This window comes from Medicago sativa, chromosome 3 (assembly GCF_051527215.1).
Source record: "Medicago sativa cultivar Bolivia chromosome 3, Bolivia_mono, whole genome shotgun sequence".
In the NCBI taxonomy this organism is placed as follows: domain Eukaryota; kingdom Viridiplantae; phylum Streptophyta; class Magnoliopsida; order Fabales; family Fabaceae; genus Medicago; species Medicago sativa.
In genome coordinates, this window is record NC_140751.1 from 97,700,284 (window position 1) to 97,725,945 (window position 25,662).

Sequence of the window (25,662 nt, forward strand, 5' to 3'; positions counted from 1 at the left end):
AATAGATACTTCCATTGTGAAAAAAAATTAAGGGTCTTAAAAGATGCAAGGTCTAAATTAAGACCTCATTCTTAAATGGACCCACATCACATTTTTATTAAAATAATAATTTTCATGGTTTTTTTTAATACTATAAAATAGATAGTGTATTAAATAAATAATATTGGTGGGACCCAATTAGACCTTTTGTTAGAGGGTCTTCATTGGAGTGGTTGAGTACCTATTAGGTACTATTATTAAAAATTATTAAAAAATGATGTGTCAATGTGGGACTCATTTAAGACCTTAAAGATGAGAGTCACCATTCTGGATGCTCTTAGTATGAACAATACATTATAATATACTATATCATTACAAAATATATAGGGATCGAGTTCAAACAGTGTATTCTCTCAATGATTCATCTCAAGGATAGAATTTTAGTCGTCTAAAAAAATCATTTGAATTGTCCAAAAACACGATTTTAGTTTTTTTTCTTCTGTAAATTAAACTCCATCAAAAGTAACTTTTTTTTTTCTTTTTCAAAATTTATATTAAGGATATAAATTAGAGTGATACTAACTAGAGTCTATCCCACGATATGGAGAATCCATGTTCAAATATTGGATGAGATGAGTGTTCACATTTATACAGTCAATGTCTTGAATAAGGTTACCTCTAATGAATAAGAAAAAAAATAGTGCGAGTGACTTTTAAGACTGTGAACAATGTGACCTGAAACAAATTTTATTTTAATTAGACAAGATAAATATTTTAAAAGTTGTTTTGACAAAATACCACACAATCTAAAAAGTCTCTATGGTCTAATAATATTTTCTACAATTTACTCATTACTATTTATGATCTACATAAAAACTTTGGTGTATAAGTTTATTTAGTGATAAATTTAGGCATATTACAATGTTGGTCCTTTACACACAAAAAAAACATGCAATGTTTGCCATGCTGTTTATTAATCTGACTGTGTAACATTGTTGATAAGTTCATTCTGATAAGAATCATAGCTCATAGCTCCTAACATAATTAGAACATGTCTAAGTCACAGTCCTAGGAGATTAACTATAATTTAGTCAAATAAGCCATAAGCCCAGTTCTTTAGTCAAATAAGCCATAAGCCCAGTTCCTGGATTGTTGATATAGTGTAACATTTTGTACCGATTCTTTGCAATCGAATGATATGTCTGTTGAGTTTTCTTGTAAAAATAGAATAAAAATTGACCATGCTCAAGTTACCATATATAAAATTTGTCTAAAAAAAAATTACAATATAGAAATGGACTACTTCAATTTCAACGGGGGCACAAACTTTCTTATTATCTTTTGATACGCTCCTGGTAAACAAAGCCTATCCTATCTATCATTTAGAAGATCTCCACATCCCACTGAGGATGATGGCATGCATAGAAGTGTGAGATACAGTGATATAACAGGTGGCCATGTTTCTAATTTCCTTGTTCCTCCAAATTTATCTCCTGTTCCATCTTCTTTCATTTCGTCTATCATCACCTCTTCTTGCACCAAGTGACTTGTCCCCATTATTATGTCTACTAGTCGTTCCAAACTTGAGAGGCACAATTTGACGAATGTATAAATTACCAGGAAAGTTCCTTTTTTCTTTTGAGATTGCTCTTAACTGTGGCAACCAGTATGCAACATATTCACCTTCTGGGTCATATGTTTGTGCCTGACAACAAGTATATAATGGTTCCACATCAGAACCAAATTTAAAAATTTACTGAATATTATATCTGTTTCAAGTCCATATTTCAAAGTAAATTGTGAATCTTCTCATAGACACTTACTTGTTTTGGTATGCTGAAATATCGGTCTTCTCTAGGATCATTCCCGACTCCTGATTCAGAAGAAGAAAAAGTAAGAGAGTATGGAGTGTAACTTTCATTGTTTAAAGAATTTATGGACAACATAATAATGTTGGCATGACATATTAAAAAATCTACAAGGATTTTTATTAACAGAAAGAAATGTGGAAATAATAGACTTCATTTGAATTACTTTAAAGAATTTATGGACAACATAATAATGTTAGCATGACATATTAAAAAATCTACAAGGATTTTTATTAACAGAAAGAAATGTGGAAATAATAGACTTCATTTGAATTACTACAGAAAGTGTTACATATACTTCCAAATATTTACCTGATCCATAAGTCCAGTTTCCATAATTAGAACATGGATCATAATCCAAAAGACATGTCTCAAACCATTCTGCTCCCATGCGCCAATCTATGCCCATATCACGAACTAGGAAGGAACACACAATCTGTCAAAAAAGGGTAATCTTTCATGTTCCGGTTACAAAAGGTGTGTGCAAATTCACGTTAGTTCAATGTATCAATTCCTAGCAATTACTATACTGTAGAAACACATTAATGTACTTTGGTTCACCTGCCGTCCTCGGTTTGACATAAATCCTGTAGTGGATAATTCTTTCATGTTTGCATCTATCAGAGGATACCTGAAGGTGTATTACATAGTGAAGAAAAAGTCAATACAGGTTTGAGTTCGCTAAAAGAAAAAACTACAGGTTTGAGTTCTATTCTAGAAGAACAAAAATAATATCAAGAAATAGTATTGTATTGAAACAAACAAGAAAATTGTATAATGATGTGATAGAAACTAACCCTGTACAACCATCTCTCCAGGATTCAAATAATTTTTTGTCTTGGCTCCAATTTTTCTGAACATTTCTAGGTCCACCTACAAAGAAATAAAGACTACACATAAGCAATCTGATAAATTAATTATAACAAAAAGGTTCTATGGAGATGCATCAACACACTTGCACTCCACAACTATGAATAACACCGCCATATTAAACCAGCAGAAGTTTTAATCCATGACCCGATAAATCGCCAGAGGCATCAAAGACTTTGAACAACCCATACCTATATGGAAAAGTGAATTTCCATATTTGACTGATAGAAACCTAAAGTAATCCCTCCATAGCAACTCGAACAAAACCCTGTGAAAATAAAGACGGATTCAGAAGAAGAATGCGTTACAAGAAGATGTAGGATGTCAACCGTGTAATTATTTAACTGTCTACTATTACTGAACTTTCATGAAGAATTAAAGAATGAATAGCTTGGTTTTTCTCCTGTTAGTTTTTCTTTCCTTAAGCATTACCCTTTCTTTGTCACTAAATTTCGCACTAGCCTTTTCTAGATGGAGTTAAAGCAAGTGTGCGAAATTTCAAGTTGACAGATAAGTGAATTATTCAGAAATAGCTACAAAAGTGCAAATAAGAGAATTCTATCAATAAATATGATATAGATCTACAATAATAAGAAAACGAAGTGTTACCAGTAGGTAGAACTATTTGCCTGTCTTTCATTCTCATATCTCTTCACCTATGATGAACAGACAATACTTTATCAAAGGAGTCTAGTTTTTCAATATCATGTAATAAACAAATCAGAATCTGTTGTCAACTTTAACCTCTTCGTGTATGAGACGAGGAGACAAGCTTCCGGATGCAAGCCATGGCGAGAATTTAGTAGAATAATGAGGCCCTAACATCCCATTTCGGGTCTCTTTATATACCTTTAGTAAATCCTAAACATGTACAAGCTTAAGAATGAGTTAGATGACTAAACAATGTTTCGACCACACTATATTTTTAGATCTTGAATATCTTAATTAAGTCCCGGAGCCACCAGTGAACATATTTTCGTTTGACCCTTTTTCCTATTTTATGTTGCACACAATTAAATAATTCCCTTCCATTCTGTATGCAGTTGTATAGACGACTGTTCCCTATCAGTGATAACTCTTGAACCTTCATGTTTACTCAAAAAGGGGAAAAAATATTACTCCTAAATTAACTCATTATTCGGAGAATAGACAGATGCAGAATGACATAAATTAAATCTACATTTTCATTTGGAGATAAGGAGTTCAAGTTTCCATCCCTACTCCCATCATGACTAACATTAATTCCAACATAACATTTATAGTTAAAAAAATGTAGATAAGTGTAACCTCTGACCTTCTTCCAAAAGTATTCATATATTCTGCTCAATGCGGCAGTTTCACCCCCCACAAATTTCATCCCCTTGTTAACCTACATCAAGAGGAAGCAAACAGAAAAGCGAAAGTCATTACTTTTTCATTGTTGAGTTCAAAGGACTAGAGTCTCTTGCATGGATATCCACAAGTATACTTATGGCAAAACCTACATTCTGTGAGGAAAGTCCCAGCAGCTCCAATGAAGGAAGACATCCCCAATCCTCAATTGGGGGAGGTGGTCCAAGTGATGTTGGCAGTTTGATGCATGAGCGCACGGCACATTTCGCTTCAACAGTCTGCATATTCAGTAGCAGTATGAGTAGCAGCAAAAGCCATTTCCTATTTCGGTGGACAACTTAACTAAGTGCTTATAGTATAAGCGCTCATCATATAAGTACTTAAGTACTTATGTCTTGTCAAAAAAAATAATATAAGTACTTATGTATAAACTAATTATATAAACAAAAATGTAGTTAAACTGTTTTCACATAAGCTATGGCTTGTTTTCATAAGCTATCCTGGAGAGCTTATGGAAATAAGATAAAATCAAGTATGGACGTCTTACAAGGTGTTCTCATAAGTTCTCTCAAACAGTCTTACAAGTGCTTATGTCCGTAGATAAGCTTAAATAAGTTAATCCAAATAAATCCATATAAATCTAAACACACATGTCAATTGAAATACCATGCCTTACGAAATTGAGTATAAACATCTGGCAAACAAGTGACATCAAAAGGAAGATCGTCACGGTGGTACATAGTGGTGCCCCAAACAAACTGTAATTTGGGGTGGCTGTTAGAAGCTGATGCCGCCCCAGCGGATCCGTCAGATGGTACTACCACTTGTTGAAGACATTTGTTGAGAGACCTTTCAACATCCAGCTCTTCGCTACAAGTTTCTTTCTGTGCATAAACCTGACAATTTCACATTCACCAATGAACCAACCAACCCTAAAGATGCATCAATTATCATAAAATTTGGAAATTCCATCAATCTAAACTAGCTTATTAAACATAATTAAAAAAGTAATACTCAAATACTAACTGTATGAGCTCCATAAGCTTTAACTAGAGAAGGAAGAATATCTTCAGGTTTGCCATGTTGAATAAGCAAATTAAGTCCCCGTTTCATTAGATTCTTCCTCAAGTCATCCAAACATTCAAGGAGAAATTGTGTTCTCAATGCTGCACAAGGTCATGTTCATAAAGGTGATGCTATATTATATTGCTATCGCATTAATCAAATTCAAATCTATAGCACCAACAAAACAAACAAAGAAGTTAATAAAAGCTACAAAACACTAACACATTAGATTGAAGGTGTATTATTTGGTGTTCAACATGCGTCAAACTATAACATATCACAAAAAAAAAATTATGAAACAACGCTGACAAATGTTACATTCAGGCTCGGTTTAGCAAGGACAAACCGCTAGCTTAGTGTACAAGTTTGTGCGATCAAAGTAAAGCTATTTGGTAACAACCTTTCTACGAGCATAAAGCATTTTTCACTAGCTTATAGTATTTTTTTGATATGCTACTTCGAGCAGTGTTTTAACTAATAGTAGCTTATAACGTATAATTTTGCCTCTCATTTTTACCCTAATTATTTTAATTGGAAAAAAATTAAACATTAATTAAAAACACATTTTTATATCATTTTAAATATTTAAGTTAGTTCAACATTTAAATTTACCTAACAGGCTAACACTTGAAATTCGATCTCTAGCTTATCCGCTATCTGATATAAGTCTATCCAGTATCGGTTAACTTATGCGTCGTCTGCTACAATTACCGAATAAAGTTTCAGTCACTTCTATTTTTGAAATTATTCCCGGTGTGGACATCTCAGTTTCAATGTCATTGAAGAAAAGAGATAAAAGACAGTAATGAAACAAGAATATACCTCCGGTTTTTGGAAATCCGAAATGGTAAGTGGTTGCAAATAGTCGAGGATCAATACAATAAACAGGCAAGAGAGTTTGAGAAGAAAGCCAAGCCTTGTAGAGAGTTTCATTATCCAAAACTCTGAGATCGTTTCTAAACCACACGATTGCCGTACCTTTACCACTCCTCTTGGTGTTATTGGAAGTGTACCTTTGGAATGTTTGGTTTGCCACACTTTCCATTTCGTTAGAGTCTAGCTCTGGCACGTGCTGCATTGACGAAGAAGATGCTGAGGGTTCGGATTTGGTGGTGCACATGTTCATTGCGATGGTTGGGAACTGAAATCGTGTTGTTGGGTTTGTGATTGTGAGGAATGATGTTAGAGTGGATTTGGATGAGTTGAGAGTTGTTGTTGTTGTTAAAGAAAGTAATGGAAGTGTAGTGTTGTAGAGGGAAATGGCCATGTAAAAGCGAATAACGTCGATTTGGTATGGTTTGGGGGAGGGAGATTTGTGAGGAAGAAAGACACGTTATGCAGTTTAAACTGTGACACGTGGCAGAAATGGATTGTTATGACGTGGACATATCTTGTCCTATTGTTGCACTTACCCCTGCGTCAAGGTACAAGTTAATTATTGTTATTTGGCTTAAATAGGTTATTAGTCACTGCACTTTCTTTTGTTTGGATTTGGTCCATGCACTTTGTAAAAAATTTAGTATTGGTCCCTCTGTTAGTTCATCCATAAAAAAACATTCAAAACTAACGGAGTGCCACACGACCCAATTATTTCACGCCACGTGACACACTACAAAACAAAATTTTAACATTAAAAGAATTAAAATATAATAATTGTTTTATAATTATTATTATTATTTATTCTGGTTTTATAAGGGAAAAAAAATCCTCTGTAAGGATGGATTAATCGTTAGGGCAACTCCAATTCCACCTTCTTCTTCATTTTTAGTTCATGATTCATCAACACCCAACTCCATTTCCATCTTCTTCTTTTTAAGTGAATGTTTTTTCATTCTTGCAGTTAATAATTTCTTATCAAGTGACTGTTTTTGTTGTTTCTTTCCCACACATGCCAATAAAGAAATCGATCCAAAGAATAGCAACAAAAGAATATAAACAAGAACAAACCTTTAACAATGATTCCCCAAAAGCTATTTTACTGGAAATTAGCAGTTGAATATACAACAATTATGTTCTGCAAATGTGCTTTTTCAAAACAAATGGAAACAACAGTAGAAGTGTGAACGATCTCAGTGTACAATCACATTTTTGGATTTGGGGTTCAATTTGAAACCCTAGAATCCATTCTTCCCCTTTCTAAATATTCAATCACGTTTCCCCTTGCTTTTATTATTTATCGTTTCTGATGTTTTGTTTTTCTAAATAAATAATTATTATTATATTTATTTTGTTTTAATGTGTTCCACGTGGCGTGAAATAATTGGGCCACGTGGCACTCCGTTAGTTTTGGATTTTTTTTACCGGTCAACTAACAGAGGACCGATAACAAATTTTTTACAAAGTGCAGGGATCAAACCCAAATACAAAAAGTGCAGGGACTAATACCAAAAATTGATGAAAGTGCAAGGACTAATAACCTATTTAATCCTTGTTATTTTTAATAATGGTGGGGATCTTACCAAATACATCATTTATCATTTATGCAATGAACCAACAAATCAAATGTTTCTTGTAAATAGGATCTGAGTAGTCAAATCTCTATTTCCACCTCCTTTTGTAAGAGTAAAATACTATTCATGTAAGCACTCTTTGTCTTTTGGTGCTTAAATATAAGGACGGAGGGAGTATTTGTTTAAAACCGGAGGGAGTAATATAGGGTGCAAAAGGTAAAAATCCCTACCGAAGAGAAGTTCCTGGTACTAGTCGTTTCTAGAAAATTCGCCAACTTTCCTACCTTTCCCTATCTTCGAGCAAATATATTATTCAACTTACTAATTCCAATTATCACACAGAAAAGCACTGCCTGTTTTCGATCGCCGATTGAATCCATAATCATTGTGGTTCTGAATCAGATGTCTCCGTCCGACGGCGTCGTGATCGGAAAATTGAAACTCAAAGGAAAGCCATTGAATGTCAAAAATGGTGGAACCAAAAAGAAGAAGAAGAAACACGACAACAGTCACCATTACTCATCAGAGTTTAATTCAGGTGAAGATTACCCTCTTTCTTATTTATCCGTTGAAACGCAATTGCAAACACATTTCACTTGACTATGCTATGTGCATTTTCTTGTTTCAAATGCATTGAACGAATTCATTAATTTAACGCATTATTTTGTAAGAAATTTTAATTTCATTGAAAAAAAGGGCCAAGATACATGCTATTAGATTGATTCGATTCAATCAATGAATTTGGTTATTGAAAATTTGTTGTTGTATCAGGATGAAGTGATGCAGACTGCTAAAGATTCAGAAAAACATATACTCAATCAAAAGGGCAAAGATACGTTGAAAATACGGTCAATATTTCATTCAATGCCCTAATGTTTATTCCCTAGGTTCATGCATGTTTTTATCCGTTTAAGAGTTTTTCTTTTGTTTTACATGATTGGATTCACTTTTTGGCTGATTCTAAAGACTTACAAATTACTACCTCCGTCCCGGTATAATTGACCTACTTTGGTTTTTCACACAGATTAAGAAAAGTGTATAAATAAAGGGGAAAATGAAATATATTGTATTGGGAATGATAAAAGTAGTATTATTTAGTGTTATATTGTATTGGGAATGATGAAAGTTGTATTGAAAATTGAAATGGGTCAGTTTTTTTGGGACACTTTTTTTTAGAAAATGGGTCAGTTATTCCGGGTCGGAGGGAGTACAATTGATTTTTAGGATGTTTGGTGGTTCTAGCTTATAATGATTTTGTTTTAGAGTTAATTTCAATTTGAAGCTATGATTTACAATTCCCCCCCCCCCCCCCCCCCCCCCCCCCCCCCCCCCCCCCCCCCCCCCCCCCCCCCCCCCCCCCCCAAACTTGATTTTTACACTCAAATTTTATTTTACAAACCATTTTCATGTCAAAGTATTCAAACCTTAATCAATTTATAAACTCTCTTTTAGCTCAAATCAATTCAATTAAAGTAAACTTTTGTCATCTTAAAATCAATAGAAATAATTTGATTTTGGAGTACTTGTTTGGTTATGTGAGTTTGACAATTTTGAGTATTTGGGGTGTTTCTAGTGGTTGAGTTCAGAATTTGGAGTTCTTTATCTTGTTGATAATATTACTCCGGAGGCCAAGTATGCCAAAGTTGACAACCATTCAGCAGATTGGCTGTTGATTGTTCTAACTGTGTATATAAACTACTAAAATCGGGCATGTGTCAAATTCATGTCATTCTTCTTTTGAGTTCTCCTTAGGAGTCTAGTCTTCTTTGAGATTTTGGCATGCAGAGCATATGAATGGATTCATTTGTCATGAGCAAATGAGCAATTGAATAATAGTTTGTAGGAAGAATTCATCTAATTTCATTGAGAAGCTAGATAATTGTGGGTTGTTCTGTCATACTGATTTGATGGTTTATTGTGAGTTTGTTTGAAAACTTTGGCAGAGTTGGATTGCTTTAAGTATGACTGGCATCAGTTAATTAAGCATGAAGCACCAACACTTATAGATACTAGACTCGACATTACTAACACATATTGATACCAAACACGACACTGACATATATATAGGAACTAGTGTTGATTTAAGAAAACAAAAATGATTGAATGTAGAACATCAACAACATTTGCCGAATTTGAACAACAAACACATTGTTGATCTGAATTGTTGGTGCTAACCTAGGTTAACGGTTGTTAACTTTGGATATGATATGATATTTGAAAAAATGTTGTCAACAGGTAACCATGAAGGTAGCATGAAGGAGGGTGACAAGTATGAGGGCAAAGGAAACGGTGCATCTTTTGATGATCACCTAACTCCAGCTGAGAGACGATTTCTCCAACAGACAGAAAAACTTGAACTTCAAAGGCTAGCAAAGATGGCGAGCAGATCTCATCGAGATAGGATTCAGCAGTTCAATCAATATCTCGCTAATCTTAGTGAACATTATGATATTCCAAAAGTGGGGCCTGGCTAACAAAACATTTGGATTCATTTGTTTACTTGTTTTTAAAAGTTTCATTGTTATAAGGTTGGTTGTAGTAGCCTGTATCTGGTTTGGTTTCCCTTGGTCTGATGTGGTTGTAATAGCAAATGCTCCTATGGGAAATATCAAGAGTTGCATTAATCTTGATTTTTTTTCTTTCTCTTTTTTATTGACTTTTAAATTGCAGTTGCATGTGGTTAAAATAATTATAATTAAAACTTAGCTGGTGCAAAGTATTGTTAATTTTGAAATACGAGATAAAACCTACTGGACATAATATGCATATTGTGAAACAGAAGTATTCTACTGATACATATCATCTCTGTTTTTATGTTCAGTTTTCACCCCGCTCATTGTTTTCGTAAGTAATAACTAATAAAGCTAAACTAAAAGTATATGTAGAATAGACAACTACCAAGTGTTGAAAGGACTAGTTTATGTAGATAAAATTATGATTTATTGATACATTACAGAGGGAATAAGATTTTCAGACATTAATTATGTTCACGCTTAATTATTTTATTTTATTTTATGAATTGTTTTAATATATTTACTATTTCTGACTAATTATGTTCACGCTTAATTATTTTATTTTATGAATTGTTTTTAATATATTTACTATTTCTGACTATCATTTGTAAACAATAGTAAGATGTCAAAAAATATATATTAACTGCGATGAATTTTTCAACCACTATACTTCTAAAAGGGTCGTAGTAATTTGAATTTTGGCAAGTAAAATCTATTCGATAATTGTTTCACCTTGAAATCGAACTTGGTTAGAATGATTTATTATTTATTTTTGTGTTAATTCTTCGATTATTAGAAAAAGGTGTTAGTAATTCAAATTTTAGTTAGGAGGTTAGTAAAGTTTTTTTTTTTTGAGGGGGGGGGGGGGGGGGGGGGGGCGGAGGTTAGTAAAGTTATATTTGTCTTTCATTGAAACTCAATAAATACTCGAATATAATCACTTTTAGATTGGATAAAATGCTTAATTTTGGTTTGGTAGATATAAAATGCTTTAATTAATTTCATGCTAAACAAGTATGAAAATATTTGGCTACGGATAAAATTAAAAGAAAATTAGAGAAAATATTGTATTTCTATTGAAGACAGTTGGGCGTGTGAGTGAGGTGGCAAGAACTCCGTAGTTTGATTAAATCTCATAAAATTCTGTTGGCTACCAAAGATCAATTATGAGTTATTATTAATCAAAATATAGTTGCATTTGCATGGCTTTATTGGCCATGAATTAAGGTTTATGTGAGAAATTAATCGTCCTATAATCGTTGTGATGTACGAATGATTCATTCATGATGATAGGGTTAAGAAAACACACATTAAGAAGTCCTGCATTGGTCATTGCATTGGCTTCTGCGGTGTGCTTTGTTATGATTATAACCGCTTACGTTTATACTACACCAACAAGAACAGGTTCCGATAAATGCAACTTCTATTCCTCTGAAGGTTGTCGCACACGCGATCTGTTTCCAAATGATTTTTCAAGGGAATTAACTGATCAAGAGATTGAATCTCGTGTTGTTGTTAAGGATTTACTCAACTTTGTTCCTCCTCAAACTAATACACCTAAGGTTGCTTTTTTGTTCATGACTCCTGGTACATTGCCTTTTGAGAAACTCTGGCACTTGTTCTTTCAAGTACGTCTTTCAATCTTATTTTCTCTTTTCTTTTGGAATGCTATCTTTTATTTTTGTTTTAGATTTATGTATGATTTTATTGAACAGTCGCATATTTTTTCACATTTCTCATGTATGTTGCATTGTAACAAAAAGTGTTGCAATTAACAAATATTGTTTAGTCATATTCTAATTTCAAAATATTTTGTAATTTGTGATGTATGTTGCCTCAAAAGAAAGTTTGTGATGTATGTAGTTAAGAGTCCCGCATTGGATGAGATAAGACATGATCATGGTTTTATAAATGAGTGCAATCTTCACCTTACATACCGGTTTTGTAAGGTTGAGTTAGGTCCAACCCAATTTTTAAGATGGTATCTCAGTCTATCCAAAATTCGTTATTCGTTGGGCCACCTCTTATCTCACCTTTTAAGATGGTATTACTATTAATTGATGCCGTATGAAAATCACATTCACAGCACATACTAGTATACAACATTAATATCCAAGTAGGGTGGGTGAAATGAATGAGTGCCTTTTTTCTTACTAAATCAACCTGAAATGAATAAATGCTTAAGGTCTTTTTAATGAAAAACTCCACTGCATGGTTGCGTCTTTCATTTGTTGAATACAACTGAAAGTTAAAGTTCCAACAAAATGTAAACTCGATGTCCTAGAGATGAAAATGATACTACAATTAGTGGTGCTTATAGAAGACACAATTGGACTAGAAATAAATCCTTTTGAGAGAAAGCCGAAGGTATCTTGCATCATAAAAAGATGATAGAATCTCGTTGTATGTAATTTAGGCACGTGTAAATAAAACATGTTTAAGTACTAGTTACAAGAGGTGGATCGGATGGAGGAGAGTTCAGTGACCGACGTAGAGGGGAGCCAAGAAAAACCATAGTCCTAGTCATTACCAGAGATTGAGTTAAATAGTCCATATTCATGATAGAGCATTATCGCGGTTTTTAAACCATGCAGTGACTCTGCCTACTAAGAAAAGACTTTTGTTATTGTCTGTACAAGGAGTTAGAATATGTAGATATAATCTTACATCATGGCAATCAAGTTTAGTTCTTAATATGAGCTAGTGCACATGCAATGTCTGGAGTTGTGAGAATTTTTGTTAGGGGACTTGCCTATCTATGCAGAAAACAATCTTAGATAATGCAAAGTTATTCTTATCTTTTGTTTTTCAATCAAAACTGTAAATATTTATTTTCAAGTGATGACTCAAAAATATATTTGGAATACAGACAGAACGGAATAGAGCAGCCCATAAAGTTATGTTCTCTTCGGTTCCAACTAAAAAAGGCGAAACCAAAATGTATCATCTTTCCTAACTCTGTCTTGTATTATTCTACTCTTATTATGCATCAAACATAAAACCAAAAGTCATATCTTATGTCCCTTCATTTTCTAACCTAATATTAACTGGAATGAGTAGCATTATCTGCTAGGAAAACTTAACTTTATCTTCTGTTTCATGTAACTTCTTATCTTAACCAAAAATACAGGACATGTTTTTACAGATTTTAACTCATCAATGTGACTGTTGGGACATTTAGCATGAAGCATGTGATTATGTTTTCTATGTTGTCATTTTCTAACAGCTAGGACTTGCTCCTCTTCTTGCGCGGATGTCCTTGCCCAATTTATGAATTCTATTTTCAGCAATATTACTGTTTATAAAGCTTTGAGGGACTTAAGTTGGCCAACGTGTTTATAAAATAAAAAAAAAAAGAAAAATAAATCCTTCTACCGCCCCCTTTATCACCACAGAGCAAGTTTGATGGTATTTAGCATCAAAGAAAGGAATTTATTAATAAAACATACTTTTTTCAACAAGCGAAGATTGTAAAATTCATGACAAAGAATGCTTTGAATTAACAGTGTGTGAAAATTGTACAAAGAAAAGAATGTATGCAAAAGTTGTGTAACCACTCTAACCATTACTTGTGAAGATGGATTTATTCAAGAACCAAATTTATGCAACGGAAATTTAGTTTCTTCCTATTTGATCTTTATTACTTATAACAAAGTGCAGGGGCATGATGGCAGATTTTCAATTTATGTACATGCATCCAGGGAAAAACCAGTACATGTCAGCAGATACTTTGTTGGTCGAGAAATTCACAGTGAACCGGTATGTATGGCACATAAGATATTTTTAGGTATGCCATAATTGTTAATATAATATTAACCAGTCTAAATTTTCATAAAGGTGAGTTGGGGGAGTTTTGCAATGATGGAAGCAGAAAGAAGGCTTCTGGCAAACGCACTTTTAGACCCTGATAACCAACATTTTGTCTTGCTATCTGAAAGGCAATTTTCTTATCAGATTTCTCTTTAGTGTAAAGTCATGGTTGGTTTGGGGATTTGATCTAGTCAATGACATCTTATATTTTGTTTCAGTTGTATACCTATACGTCACTTTGAATTCGTGTACAACTACTTAGTGTTTACAAATGTCAGCTTCATTGAATGGTAAGACGTTATTTTACATTCAAAGAACTAATGCTAATTAGCTCATGAAAATTTCAAACCCTTTTCCTTGCTCCATATTTGTTAGAAGGAAATTCTGACTAAATTCTTCTTCTTCTTCCACCTTTCCAATCATCCACTGAAAAAAAAAAGCTTTGTTGATCCTGGCCCTCATGGTAATGGCCGATATATAGAGCATATGTTGCCTGAAGTAGAAATGAAGGATTTTCGAAAGGGTTCGCAGGTATGATTTATGTACTAGAAATTTTTAGTGCGATCTTAACTGAGAGCAAGTCTTGACAAACTTGACAACAAATGCATATGGGAAAATAATTATTAGAATATTAATCTTACAGTGAAATTTAAATAGTGTATTGTTATAATAGCATCTTCTGATCATTTATCTCACCTCTACATTGTGCAACCACTCGTTGCAATCAAGATTTGGCTCACATCATCGTTTTTGCAATAAGAATGTAGAAACTCAGGAATCAATTTGAAACATTTCTCGTGTGGAGTTAATTTACATCATGTTTGTACTGCAGTGGTTCTCAATGAAGCGGCAGCATGCTGTTATAGTCATTGCAGACAACCTTTATTTCACAAAATTCAAGCATTACTGCAGGGTACTTCTATGTTACTTATCATCACTTTATTGATGCTTTTGCTGATTTGAAGATTGTTTATTCCCTTTTGTATTCTTCTTGTCACCGCTCGTAAGTATGTTAATCGTGATAAATATATTCATAAATCAATGAACTAAAAGATTTAAGGATTTCTTGTTGACCAAGTTACAAAAGCAACACTTAACAATCGCTTATTTCTTTCATTTAAACTGCAATTCCTTATGAGGTTACTCTGATTTCTGTTAATTCTATAGTTTTAGAAATTGTTGGGAAGAATGGGGTCTATAAAAATATATTCACTGACAAACAATATGTTGTTCATGTTTTTAACTTCCACAGCCAAATATGGAGGGAGGACGCAACTGCTACTCGGATGAGCATTACTTACCAACATTATTTAATGTCAGTGTTCAATGTTCATCAGTCTGAGCTCTTCTAATAATTTGCAATGACATCAGTCTCTTTCGTCGCTAACTTATTCGTTCTATATGTTTAGATGCTTGATCCAGGTGGAATTTCGAACAGGTCGGTAACATATGTTGATTGGTCTGAAGGAAAATGGCACCCTAGATCATTCGGGGCTCGACATATTACATATAAACTCCTCAAAACCTTGACAGTATGTGATACAAACTATGCATTTTTTATCGGTTCTCTTTTTTCCGAAGAAAATTAGATTTACTCCTAATGTCTACAATTTGTGTGGATGCTCACTACAAAAAATATCTCTCACGAAAATTATTGACCTTGAAGAGCTACTAAGGCTTCTTTTTAGCACGGCTTACTTTTGACTTGTCTTCTCCATAAAAGAAGTTAGGTTGAATAGTATTTTTTAAAAGATCTTAATTAAGAAACGAGCTTGTAATAAAGAACTTTTAAAAAATTAGTTGAGAGGAGTTTTTCAAATCAAGTAGGAGATCTTTGCTAGTTTCATATATTTTTTTATTATTTAACTCAATTTTTCCATTCTATAAAAAAATATTTTAAGCAAAAAAGTAACAATAATCAACAAACAATTTTAGCTAAGCTTTAACTTTAAAGTAACTTTTAATGTCAAAATAAGTCAAGCCAAACAAAACGAAAACATGAATTTTACTTGACTAGGGTTAGTCCTTTTTTTAAGAATATCACTTTGTTCCCTATTTTTATCCTTATTTACACCACTTGGTTTTTAGGCAGCATTTTTTCTATAATTTTAATGACATAATTTTATTCAATGCAGTCCCTTAATCAAAGTCCACATATTACAAGTGATTCAAAGGTATAAATGTTTGAATGAGGACTTCAATATTGTGATACTAATTATGTTTTTCTTTTTATCAAAGAAATGAATTATTGTTTATTTTAAATTTTATATGCTTTGCAGAGAACAGTGTTGATCACTCCTTGCATGTGGAATGGGTCAAAAAGACCTTGTTATTTATTTGCCAGGAAGTTTTATCCAGAAGCCTTGGATAAATTGATGTATCTTTTCGCTAATTCAACTGTATCTTTTGGAAATTAACATCATATGATTATGATCTTTAGCCTCACCTTGGCTCTTGCACATAACATTTTTGATTTGGTGAAGTCCCACAATCCAGAGGCAATTAGATAAATTTTGTGGGGAGACAAAGAAATTGATTCATTCAAACATGTCTCTAGGCTGGGCCTTGACAAAACTGCTCTGCTAGCTTTCCCTGAAAGATGGATAGTTTGCAGTTTCTATTTTACATTTTTGTGATTATTTGTTTAGCAACATTGTGGATTTTTCTGTTAGATGAAAGTTTTTTGTTCCCTTGATAGAGGCATGGAGAAGAGTTGGACATTTTAGATTTTACTCTGGAAGCTATGTTGTTTTAATGCATGGAAATTTTCAGGCTCACGTACATTAATGTGGTTTTTAGATGAATACTTGAAATAAGCGTTTATTTAACAAGTTCTTATGCTTATATGCATAATGCAATCCAAGTTACTCTATATGAGGTAAACTTAACAATTTATAGGAGAATGTGTACTAAGTCTCTTCTCAATACCATTGCTAATTTTGTATGAATAATTCCCACTCTTGAAGCTCCACCTCTTCAATTCACATCAACCAACAAACGATTAAAGGATTAAGAAGTAACAATCCATAGACAGGGAGAGCCAATTTGTGTTTCATGCAAAGCAAGGTTTCTTACTCACTTGGGAGTCAGAATAAATAAGAGATAGCAATGGCTACATTGCCTCCAAAAAAAATGTAAGCTTTCGAAGCCACTCTCTTCCTTACCACCATCACCAGCAACTCGAAGCTCGCGAGGGTCATTTCTATTCGACTGTTCTTTGTCAAAGACAAAGAAGATAACTCGGACAGTGGCTAAACAAACCGATTCCTCTAGTTTCCCTTCTGCTTATGTTCCTTATTCTACTGCTAAGTTGCGCCCTGAGAGGAAGCACATGATCAAGCTTCAAGCCTAACCAAGAACACCAATGACTCGTTTCATCCATCACCATCTTCATTGAACACTGATTCCTCTCTTTCTTCTTTCATTCCAATGTCTTTTCTTTAATGTGTTCAATGAACTAGAAAATGTAAATGGGTCATTTACTTAATTTTCACGCTCTTTAAATATATCTTGTCTAAAGATTCAATCTTGACCAAGAATAAATGTTGGTTTTTTAAAATTTGTGCCACTTTTTTGTCTAAATCAATATAAATTGAACACAAGTACAAGCAAAAATACGAGGAAATCACATACATGAAGAAACAATATCAAGATAATCGACCAAAAATACAAGGAAAGTGGTTGAGTACTTGAGTTAGCAGAAAATAAAGAAAACTTAGTGTTCACAATAAACTGGAGGAATAAATATAAGTTTGATTATATCAAAAAAGATCAGTAAGAGATGTCAAACTCATCAATAATCAATTCATAAAATTTCTCCTATCAGTAGTTTTTGGCATGGAGATTGTAACCTAATGAAAAAGAATTACAAATACCAGGCTTGTCACGTCAACGCCACACCGTATCGTGTTTAGTTAGGCCACTAAAATATCGCTTTGTACCTCCATGACCTCTTTTTTTGTCTCCTCGACAGCTCTATCTATGGCCCTAGTGACGCGCCCTTGAGATGTAAACCATTTTCTTTCATTTCTCCTTGCAGCTTTTCTTCTCTTTCCCTATCCAAAACATTCAAGCAGAGAGACTGGATCAACTTCTTGTAATCATCAGCACTCGGCAGTAGTGCAGACTGCAGATACCAAAATCTTTCATCTCATACACCAACTCCAAAGCCTCATCAAATCGCTCCAGCCTGCAATATCCGCGGATTAGAGTGTGGTACATTACAGGGCATAACTTTAAATGATTCTTTTTAGCTTCTTCTAAGATCTTCGTAGCCTCTTCCATCTTGCCGACATCTGGTTTCAAACCCCTACTTTCAAGTAGCCTCAACATTTCCACAGCTTGTCCCATTTCCCCAGCTACGGAATAACCAGTGATAACAAAATTGAAAACAGCATTTCTAGGAGGTGGACCATCAGCAATCATTTTCAAAACTAACTTCTTGGCTGCATCAACATCCTTAAAGCTACACAACGCTTGAACAGCATCCGAAAACGTCTTCATTCCACGCTTCCTCATTGTCACAGGGATATCATTCAACACCTCCAACGCCAGTTCTAAGGTTTCTTCTTTATCACATAAACTAACAGAAAAATTAACACAAGACAAAAGTGGATACCTCTTATTCTCAATTAATTGCTGCCATATATACTGCATGAGCTTCTTTAAACGTTCTGTCTCTACACAACCAAGATATTATTCTACCCATTTTTTCGCCATCAGGAAATCTCTGTGCAGCAATCATCTTCTGACACACAGAACAAACCAATTCAGATACCTCGGATTTCTTTGATCCAGTTCCAGTGCAAAGAGCTTCAATGGTTAAACAATAAGTTTCTGCAGTTGGCACCAACTGAAACACCTTAATTTTTTAAAAAACCTCAAGTACAGCTGCTACTGCTCCTTCTTCATGTATGAAAATGTAATTAGTTTCAGGATCATTTGAATCAGTTTGAAGAGGTTGAAAAGTATGATCACATGATTTTGGGAGTGAAACAGGAGCTTATTTTTTGTGATGATGTGAGGTATACTATAGTGGGTTCATTCTTGTTTGATTGCAGAACTTAGTAAGCTTTTCTTACTCTTTTCTTTTGGTTTGTCTTGTTTATGTTAGCCCTGGAAGCTTGTTTTTTCTTCCACATGGTGCTCGAATATACAACAAACTCACTGACTTCATTCAAAGTCAGTACAGAGTCAGGGGCTATGAAGAGGTAAAGTTTCAACATAGAAGTTTCTTGATATGACTAAAAACAATCTTTTTTGCTGGTGCTTGGTTGTACAACTTACTTGGAATCATCAGGTAATATCACCGAATGTCTTCAAAATGGATCTGTGGGACAAACAAGATAAAATGGAACATTATAAAGAGGACATGTTTACCTTTCAGGTACTTTTTTTGTTTGCATGTGGTTTTCTAAAAGAGTAAGTGTTGGATGCATGATGTAGCATCTTTTTACCTTGCTAGTTGAATCATATTTGTGGTCTTTATTGGTCTTGTAGACTTGTACTATTACTTATCTTTTCTCTGTTCTGGCCTTGTAAATCTTGTGCATAAATTCGTAAATAATTTTTAATTTTAATTGCAAAATTAAGAAGTACTCGTATTAATTAGGTCTTTTTTTTTTTTTAATGAAAACATCTACCAAAGCTTCAGTAGAGGTTTTTATTTTGAACGCAATCAAGTTGTCTAACCAAACTATATATATTTTTGTATGTTTTAGATTGAGAAACAGAAGTTTGGATTGAAAACAAAGAATTGCCCAGGACACTGCCTGGTGTTTAAGCGCAAGGGTCGATCATACAGAGGTAATTTTCATTTGTATAGACATATGACTTCATATGGTATCTTAGGGTGTTGAAATTGAGATAATGCACCTGTTGGAGCTTCTTGGTTAATGGATGGACAATTAATTGATTTTGCATGCATTGAAAAATGCATGTCTAGTGTGATTTTATATGGCTCCATATTTCCTTACTTACCTATTCACGTATAGCTCAAGGGGGTGCATTATTTATAATCTATACCTTTTCTATATAATATCATTTTGGCATATAGAGCTCAATCATCTGTCCCAAATGGAATTGGAATGGACTCAAAATTATAACTTTGGTGTGATTTTGTTAGGATGTAGAATAGGGAGAATTATTTAGAAAGGTGGTTAGTTATTTGTTCAGTCAGAGAAGTGTTTGTATAAATAGGGGAATACAATGATGGAGGGGTATGATTGAATATTGTAAACATTCATGATCGTGACTCTATTGTGAAGAGGAAACTCTTGGAGGAGAGATTTCTCTCCGATTCTCTTTTATTCTGTCTCAATCTTTCAATACAATTGTTATTACTTATCAATTCCATTCTGCAGTTCCTAACAGATGGAGGTAAAGATATTTTAGTTTCTATCTTGTTAGTAAGTGAGCGTATAGTTTGAGGAGATTTCAGTTGAGCGGATACTCTCATATGAAATGTTTTCTCATAATATTTTCATCGCTTTGCAGAACTTCCTCTTCGTTTTGCTGACTTTGGGGTTTTGCATCGGAAGGAGGCCATCAATTCCCCGAGTGGATTAACACAAACACATGTTAGGAGATTTCAGCAGGTAAACTTTCTCCTGTGCTATATATATGGGAACAACGAGAAAAATTGGTGGAACCATGGAATGATATATGTTTTCTTTGGATTGCAATGTGAAATGTGAAGTTCCCCAATACATAAGTAAAATGACCTGGTGTTAGTTAGTGTATATATACATTTTAAAAATGCAACTTCAACGTGGAGTCCCTAAATATTTTAAAATTGAAAAAAAAACGGTTAAGCATTTTCAAAAGGACTTCTCGGATTGCCATCCCTAGAATGCAGATCCTCGACATTGGTAGTGGCTTTTGCTTTTGGCCTGCAATTTAATCTGCTGCTTTGAAAGTGAACACCACAATCCAAACTCACTTTGAGGAGTGGTGAAGGTCTTGTGGTTGTAGGTGATCCCGTCACTGTTTTCGGGAAATGATATGCACACCTTACCAGGGTTATTTGTGGTGAGGGAGCAGTGGATTGACAATGGGATAGTGGGATTGATCTCTCAATTGCATCATACTTGACTTTGCCAGCGTTGCGTGCACGCTACTCAGTCAATTATTTGCACTTCAAAACCTGAGAATTCCATTTGCAGAGACCCCAAAACCTATCCTTCGGCTGTGTTTGGAACCACTTGCGATTCCTTAGATTTGGTTCTTAGTAATTACCAGGTCTCTGTACTGCACGTGAATGATTGGCTTGCGGTCCCAAATATAGGGGATACCACATATTCTATGTGAGACTAGAGAGGTGAAGAGGAGGTGGGGGAAAGGTGCGTGGAGAATCTGGGAATGAATTTGAAGCTGAGTCAATAGCAATAAATCAAATTATGCATCAACAGAGATTTACCTACCAATAATTAAATCAAACCGTTCATTCAATTATTTGATGCTTCACATGTAAATCGCCTAGGAGTTGTTTCACCTTAATCGCCACCACATTTTCAAAATATGTTAATTTGTTGCTTTTGTTTATTAAACCTGAGATTACATTCTTATGTAAGTGATGGTATACAGTATTCTTTCAATTTTATGGGCTTGCACTTAGACACAATGAATACGAGGAAATACGAAAACGTCATATGGGAATTCAAACTGCATTTTTGAGTTTTAATTATTTAATGTTGTTAGGACTTTGTGCTAAAACAATGCTTGATGGTGTCTTGAACATGTGAGGTTTTTTAAACAAACTAGGGATTATGGATTGCAACACAGATAAAATGGTTTGCTCATCCAACACCTAGGCTGTAATTATGGGTGTGAATGTGAATTATAGTGTAGAAGATATAGTTTTTCTTTTCTCATGATAACATTTTCCATTTATCAAAGGTATGGTACAATTACAACAAGAGGAGCTTTGCAACCTAGTGATTTGATTATCACCTTCTTTAACTTCTATTTACTATACTATTAGTAGTTCTGATTATTTATGCTCTTTGCTTTGTGTGTTGAACAGGATGATGCATGTATTTTCTGCAGGGAGTCTCAGGTGTGTTAGAACATAAGTTTATGCAATATAAATCTTTAAAATATCTTTTAAGCTGAAGCTGAAATTATTGTTTCGATTCATTTTACAGATAAAAGATGAAGTCATAAAATCCTTGAATTTCATAGATTATGTCTATCAAATATTTGGTTTCACATATGAACTGAAACTTTCGACGGTATGTTTTTGCTTTTTATTATTCTCAATTTCCAACGCTTAGCTCTGATGCTCGTAAGATATAAAGAAGGAAATTAATTTTTCCTTCCTTATCTTGGCTTCCCGCTTAGGAAAAGGTGTTGTGGCCATTTCATGCCCGTATTACTCTTTCAAGGACCTTAGGCGGGAAATGAGTGCGAGGAAAGGGTAGTCATGGAGAAGTAAGATATGTTTGTTATATAGGAAAGTGGTAATGGAATAGTTTTGGGGCTAGAGATCATTCACGTTTGGGAGATTTTTCTCTTTTTATTTTCTTTTCTTTTGATCAATAAAACAAACATGCATAGTTTAGGGAATATTTATCATTATCAGCTTCTGCTCTTGTTATTTTCTTCTCTTTTGATACATGATACAAAAATACAGATTGCTTATAGTAATTGCTATAATTTATTTAATGACTCGGTAATTTATTTTCCCTTGCTTGTGTTATATACTTGAGTAGATGCCAGAGAGATACCTTAAAGATTTTGAAATGTCAGAGAAGGCTGAAAACGCTCTTAGGGAAGCTTTGGATGAGTTTGGCAAGCCATGGCAGGTATTCTAGAGATCTTAAATACTTGCTATAAGATAAGATGGTGCTTTGAATGTATTGATGTAACTCTGACTATGATTGCAGTTGAATGAAGGGGGTGGTGAATCCTATGGACCAAAGATAGACATCAGTGTATCTGATGCATTGAGTAGGAAATTACAGTGGCATTCACAATTTCACATGATTCAGTTGTTAATTTTATTTTTTACTGATAATTGGATAAACTGGCTGCTTGCAGCTTGACTTCCAGCTTCCTGATAGTTTTAAGTTGGGATTCTCGGCTGAGGATGAAGAGGATGAAGACAAAGTTGAGAGACCTGTTATGATACACAGAGCCATTCTAGGAACTGTTGAACACATGTTTACCATACTTTTAGAGCACTACAAGGGTAAATGGCCCTTCTGGCTTAACCCTCGTCAAGCAATTTTGTGCCCCGTGTCCGAGAAATCACAAGCTTATGCACTGCAGGTTTGAACCAATTTGTATATTTTGAGTCTGCTACAAGTGTTTTTTTTTATTAACTGTGGTAACTTCCTCATGAAGCTTGAGCAATCTTCCTTCAATGGTTCTATGACCTAGCTTTTGTCGTTCTTCTAATTATATTGTTGTTTGGGTACTTGTACTATATTTGGTGTGAAAAACATGGTGCTTATTAACTTTATAACATATTATTGTTCTGCAATTTTCTAGGTACTCAATCAGATCCATCGAGCACGGTATTACGTAGATGTTGATACAACTGATATGAATATTCAAAAGAAGGTATCACAAACCTTTAGAACCAATAAAATTTTAATACTTTAGGGGAAAATAGTGCTGTCATGGTTTTGATTTATTGCCTATTCAAAATTTGACAGTTTATTATGTTTGAATATTGAGAAACCAAGGTCTCCTAATGATTATACAGTGTATTGGTTTCTGCAAATTTTCAAATAAAACTTGGCTGATAACCAAAGTGAATTTTATATTAAGTGGTGTTTTTTCAGGTCTCTGTCACGTTGCCTCTAGTTAGTGCATTTACTAGTTAGTGCTATTTTCATTTTATTCATGCAGTGTGGCATTGCTTTTTGGTCATTTACATTTCTATTTTGAATTCGCAATCGGAGATTCTAGTGCCAATTGAAAATTTCTATTTTTACTATGCTTTTATTGTTAAAATCTAAGGTTAAAATAAAAAAAAATTGTATTAACAAGAAGTTATGTCATTATTTAGGTACAAAAAGCCCGGCTAGCAGAGTACAACTACATCTTGGTTGTTGGAGAGGAGGAAGCCAATACCGGACAGGTTCTTCCTCTTTCCGCTATCTAATAAATAAATTGGTTTCAATTTTAACTCTTAGTTTTGTTACCAAAACCTCCAATTGGCATCTACCCTTTCCTTGCTATGATAACATGTCTTTATATTTGTGTTTGATCAAGGGTTTGTAGTCAATCACAAATTTTAACGGGCCTTTCAAACAGTGCTCATTTTAACAAGTCTTTTATTTCGAATAGGAAGCTAAAAGTTGTTTCGTTGTTCCAGGTGAGTGTACATGTTAGGGATAAGGCAGAACATAGTGTTATGAGTATCGAGAAGCTGCTCAAACACTTCAGAGACGAAGTTGCAGCTTTCCACTGATCATTTGTTTGTGAAAACTGTTAAAGCAAGTTTATACACAAATAACTTTCTATTCACACACATTTGTGTGCATTTTTTGCATTTCAACCTGACATGTAGTCCAATTTCAGACATGATTTTGAAGTTCAATGTATTTTTTCATTACTGTTATGATTTATGTTCTTGGTTATACCTTTAGCGCAATCATGTAGATTCATATATTGTCTGTTGAGACAGCATGTCATTCGTATTCAAAAACTAGAGAGGAGTAATGTTAGCAATATACTACAATAGTTGCAATAGTTGAGACATTTTTGTTCTTGACTTATTTTTTAAAAGTCAATTTACACGATCCTCCCAAGAGAAAGTGGTAGGTTTAGAGATAAGAAATACCATCATTATGTAGTTCCATAACTATTTTAGATTGTGACCTTTTGCAAAAAAATTAATAGCCAATGTGTCTAAATTTTTATAGCTGCAACTTCATTATTCTAAACAACATTGTTTAAAATGGCACAATCAACTTCATTGAACTGATACATCAGAAAGCAAAAATATTTAGGGTTGTGTTAACCGGTGCCTCCGGGGCACTGATTAAGGTATCTAGAAAAGGAAAAATTAAATTGAAAAAGACACTTTTTTGACTTTTGAAGCATTGATTACACAATTTTCAATGCAAAAACTTCTACTTTTGCTTCCTTAACCAGTGCCCCAGGGGCACCGGTTAACATTTCCCAAATCTTTATAGCTTTCTTCAATAACATCTGGTGGATATCATTCAAATTTCAACATCATCTTGATTTTGTTGGCTGTGCTGTCTTCAACACCATTAGAAAGTTTAGACTTTAGACTTCAGTTCCTGACAAAAAAAATTGAAGCAACCACATATTAGAGCCGACAACCTTTGATAGTTTCAAAAAATGAAGTCATGAGAATAATAAATGCGAACATATACATGCACCATAACAACATAAGAGTTTGTACAAAAATTTAACTCATAAGATGGAACAACTTGGCAGTTGGCACTAACATTATTTTTAACTTCAAGCAAAAAAACAAAGATCTCTAATAAATAAACCCGAATTCAAAACGTAGAATCATCAGTTTGAAATTTCAACAGATATAGCTCTTTCTAGTCTTAGTTTGAATGATGAGACTTTTTGGATTGATGATACAGCAATTGTAATTTTGATTTGGAAATGTAAGTGTTACAAATTTTATTAACGAAAGGATCAAAGCTCATCCTTTTGAGGTGTTAAATGATAAATCATGTAAGCAATGCCACATAAGCTCATGTGAGCATGCCACATCATCTTGACGGAGAGGGGACCAATAAATTTGTTGATTTTTTAAATATGAGGATCAAAAAACACGTT

The 25,662-nt window shown here is 33.9% G+C and overlaps 4 protein-coding genes and 1 pseudogene across 6 annotated transcripts; 3 read left to right on the top strand and 2 right to left on the bottom strand.

Moving 5' to 3' along the window:
- Window positions 1-1,214: 1,214 nt before the first annotated feature.
- CRY3 (cryptochrome 3) lies at window positions 1,215-6,414 on the bottom strand. Of its 2 annotated transcripts, none has more exons than XR_015032773.1 (13): window positions 5,937-6,414; window positions 5,076-5,215; window positions 4,721-4,945; window positions 4,202-4,327; window positions 4,012-4,086; window positions 3,462-3,578; window positions 3,327-3,373; window positions 2,909-2,985; window positions 2,645-2,720; window positions 2,399-2,478; window positions 2,160-2,283; window positions 1,803-1,852; window positions 1,215-1,684 (listed from the first exon to the last, which is right to left on the bottom strand). XR_015032773.1 is itself a non-coding variant. In XM_085756637.1 (13 exons), exons 1-13 carry the CDS (start codon window positions 6,379-6,381, stop codon window positions 1,466-1,468), a joined length of 1,791 nt encoding a protein of 596 aa, XP_085612763.1. In that variant the 5' UTR covers window positions 6,382-6,414; the 3' UTR covers window positions 1,215-1,465. The 2 variants fall into 2 exon arrangements, 1 of the variants encoding a protein (XP_085612763.1); XM_085756637.1 differs by having other exon boundaries at window positions 2,409-2,478.
- Window positions 6,415-6,833: 419 nt separating this feature from the next.
- On the top strand, window positions 6,834-10,194 carry LOC146942599 (uncharacterized). The gene is made up of 2 exons (XM_085756638.1): window positions 6,834-8,102; window positions 9,800-10,194. Exons 1-2 carry the CDS (start codon window positions 7,967-7,969, stop codon window positions 10,036-10,038), a joined length of 375 nt encoding a protein of 124 aa, XP_085612764.1. The 5' UTR covers window positions 6,834-7,966; the 3' UTR covers window positions 10,039-10,194.
- Window positions 10,195-11,029: 835 nt separating this feature from the next.
- On the top strand, window positions 11,030-16,668 carry LOC146942600 (glycosyltransferase BC10-like). The gene is made up of 10 exons (XM_085756640.1): window positions 11,030-11,705; window positions 13,738-13,836; window positions 13,915-14,015; window positions 14,106-14,177; window positions 14,328-14,418; window positions 14,720-14,800; window positions 15,140-15,202; window positions 15,297-15,419; window positions 16,023-16,061; window positions 16,167-16,668. Exons 1-10 carry the CDS (start codon window positions 11,361-11,363, stop codon window positions 16,302-16,304), a joined length of 1,152 nt encoding a protein of 383 aa, XP_085612766.1. The 5' UTR covers window positions 11,030-11,360; the 3' UTR covers window positions 16,305-16,668.
- LOC146942601 (pentatricopeptide repeat-containing protein At3g61360-like) lies at window positions 16,515-18,760 on the bottom strand (annotated as a pseudogene). Its single transcript, XR_015032774.1, has one exon. The product of XR_015032774.1 is annotated as a pentatricopeptide repeat-containing protein At3g61360-like (transcript).
- LOC146942602 (threonine--tRNA ligase, mitochondrial 1-like) lies at window positions 17,760-24,520 on the top strand. Its single transcript, XM_085756641.1, has 12 exons — window positions 17,760-18,911; window positions 19,001-19,097; window positions 19,187-19,273; window positions 19,608-19,692; window positions 20,383-20,483; window positions 21,911-21,943; window positions 22,032-22,118; window positions 22,599-22,691; window positions 22,927-23,157; window positions 23,380-23,451; window positions 23,903-23,974; window positions 24,212-24,520. Exons 1-12 carry the CDS (start codon window positions 18,865-18,867, stop codon window positions 24,305-24,307), a joined length of 1,101 nt encoding a protein of 366 aa, XP_085612767.1. The 5' UTR covers window positions 17,760-18,864; the 3' UTR covers window positions 24,308-24,520.
- The last annotated feature ends 1,142 nt before the right edge of the window (window positions 24,521-25,662 follow it).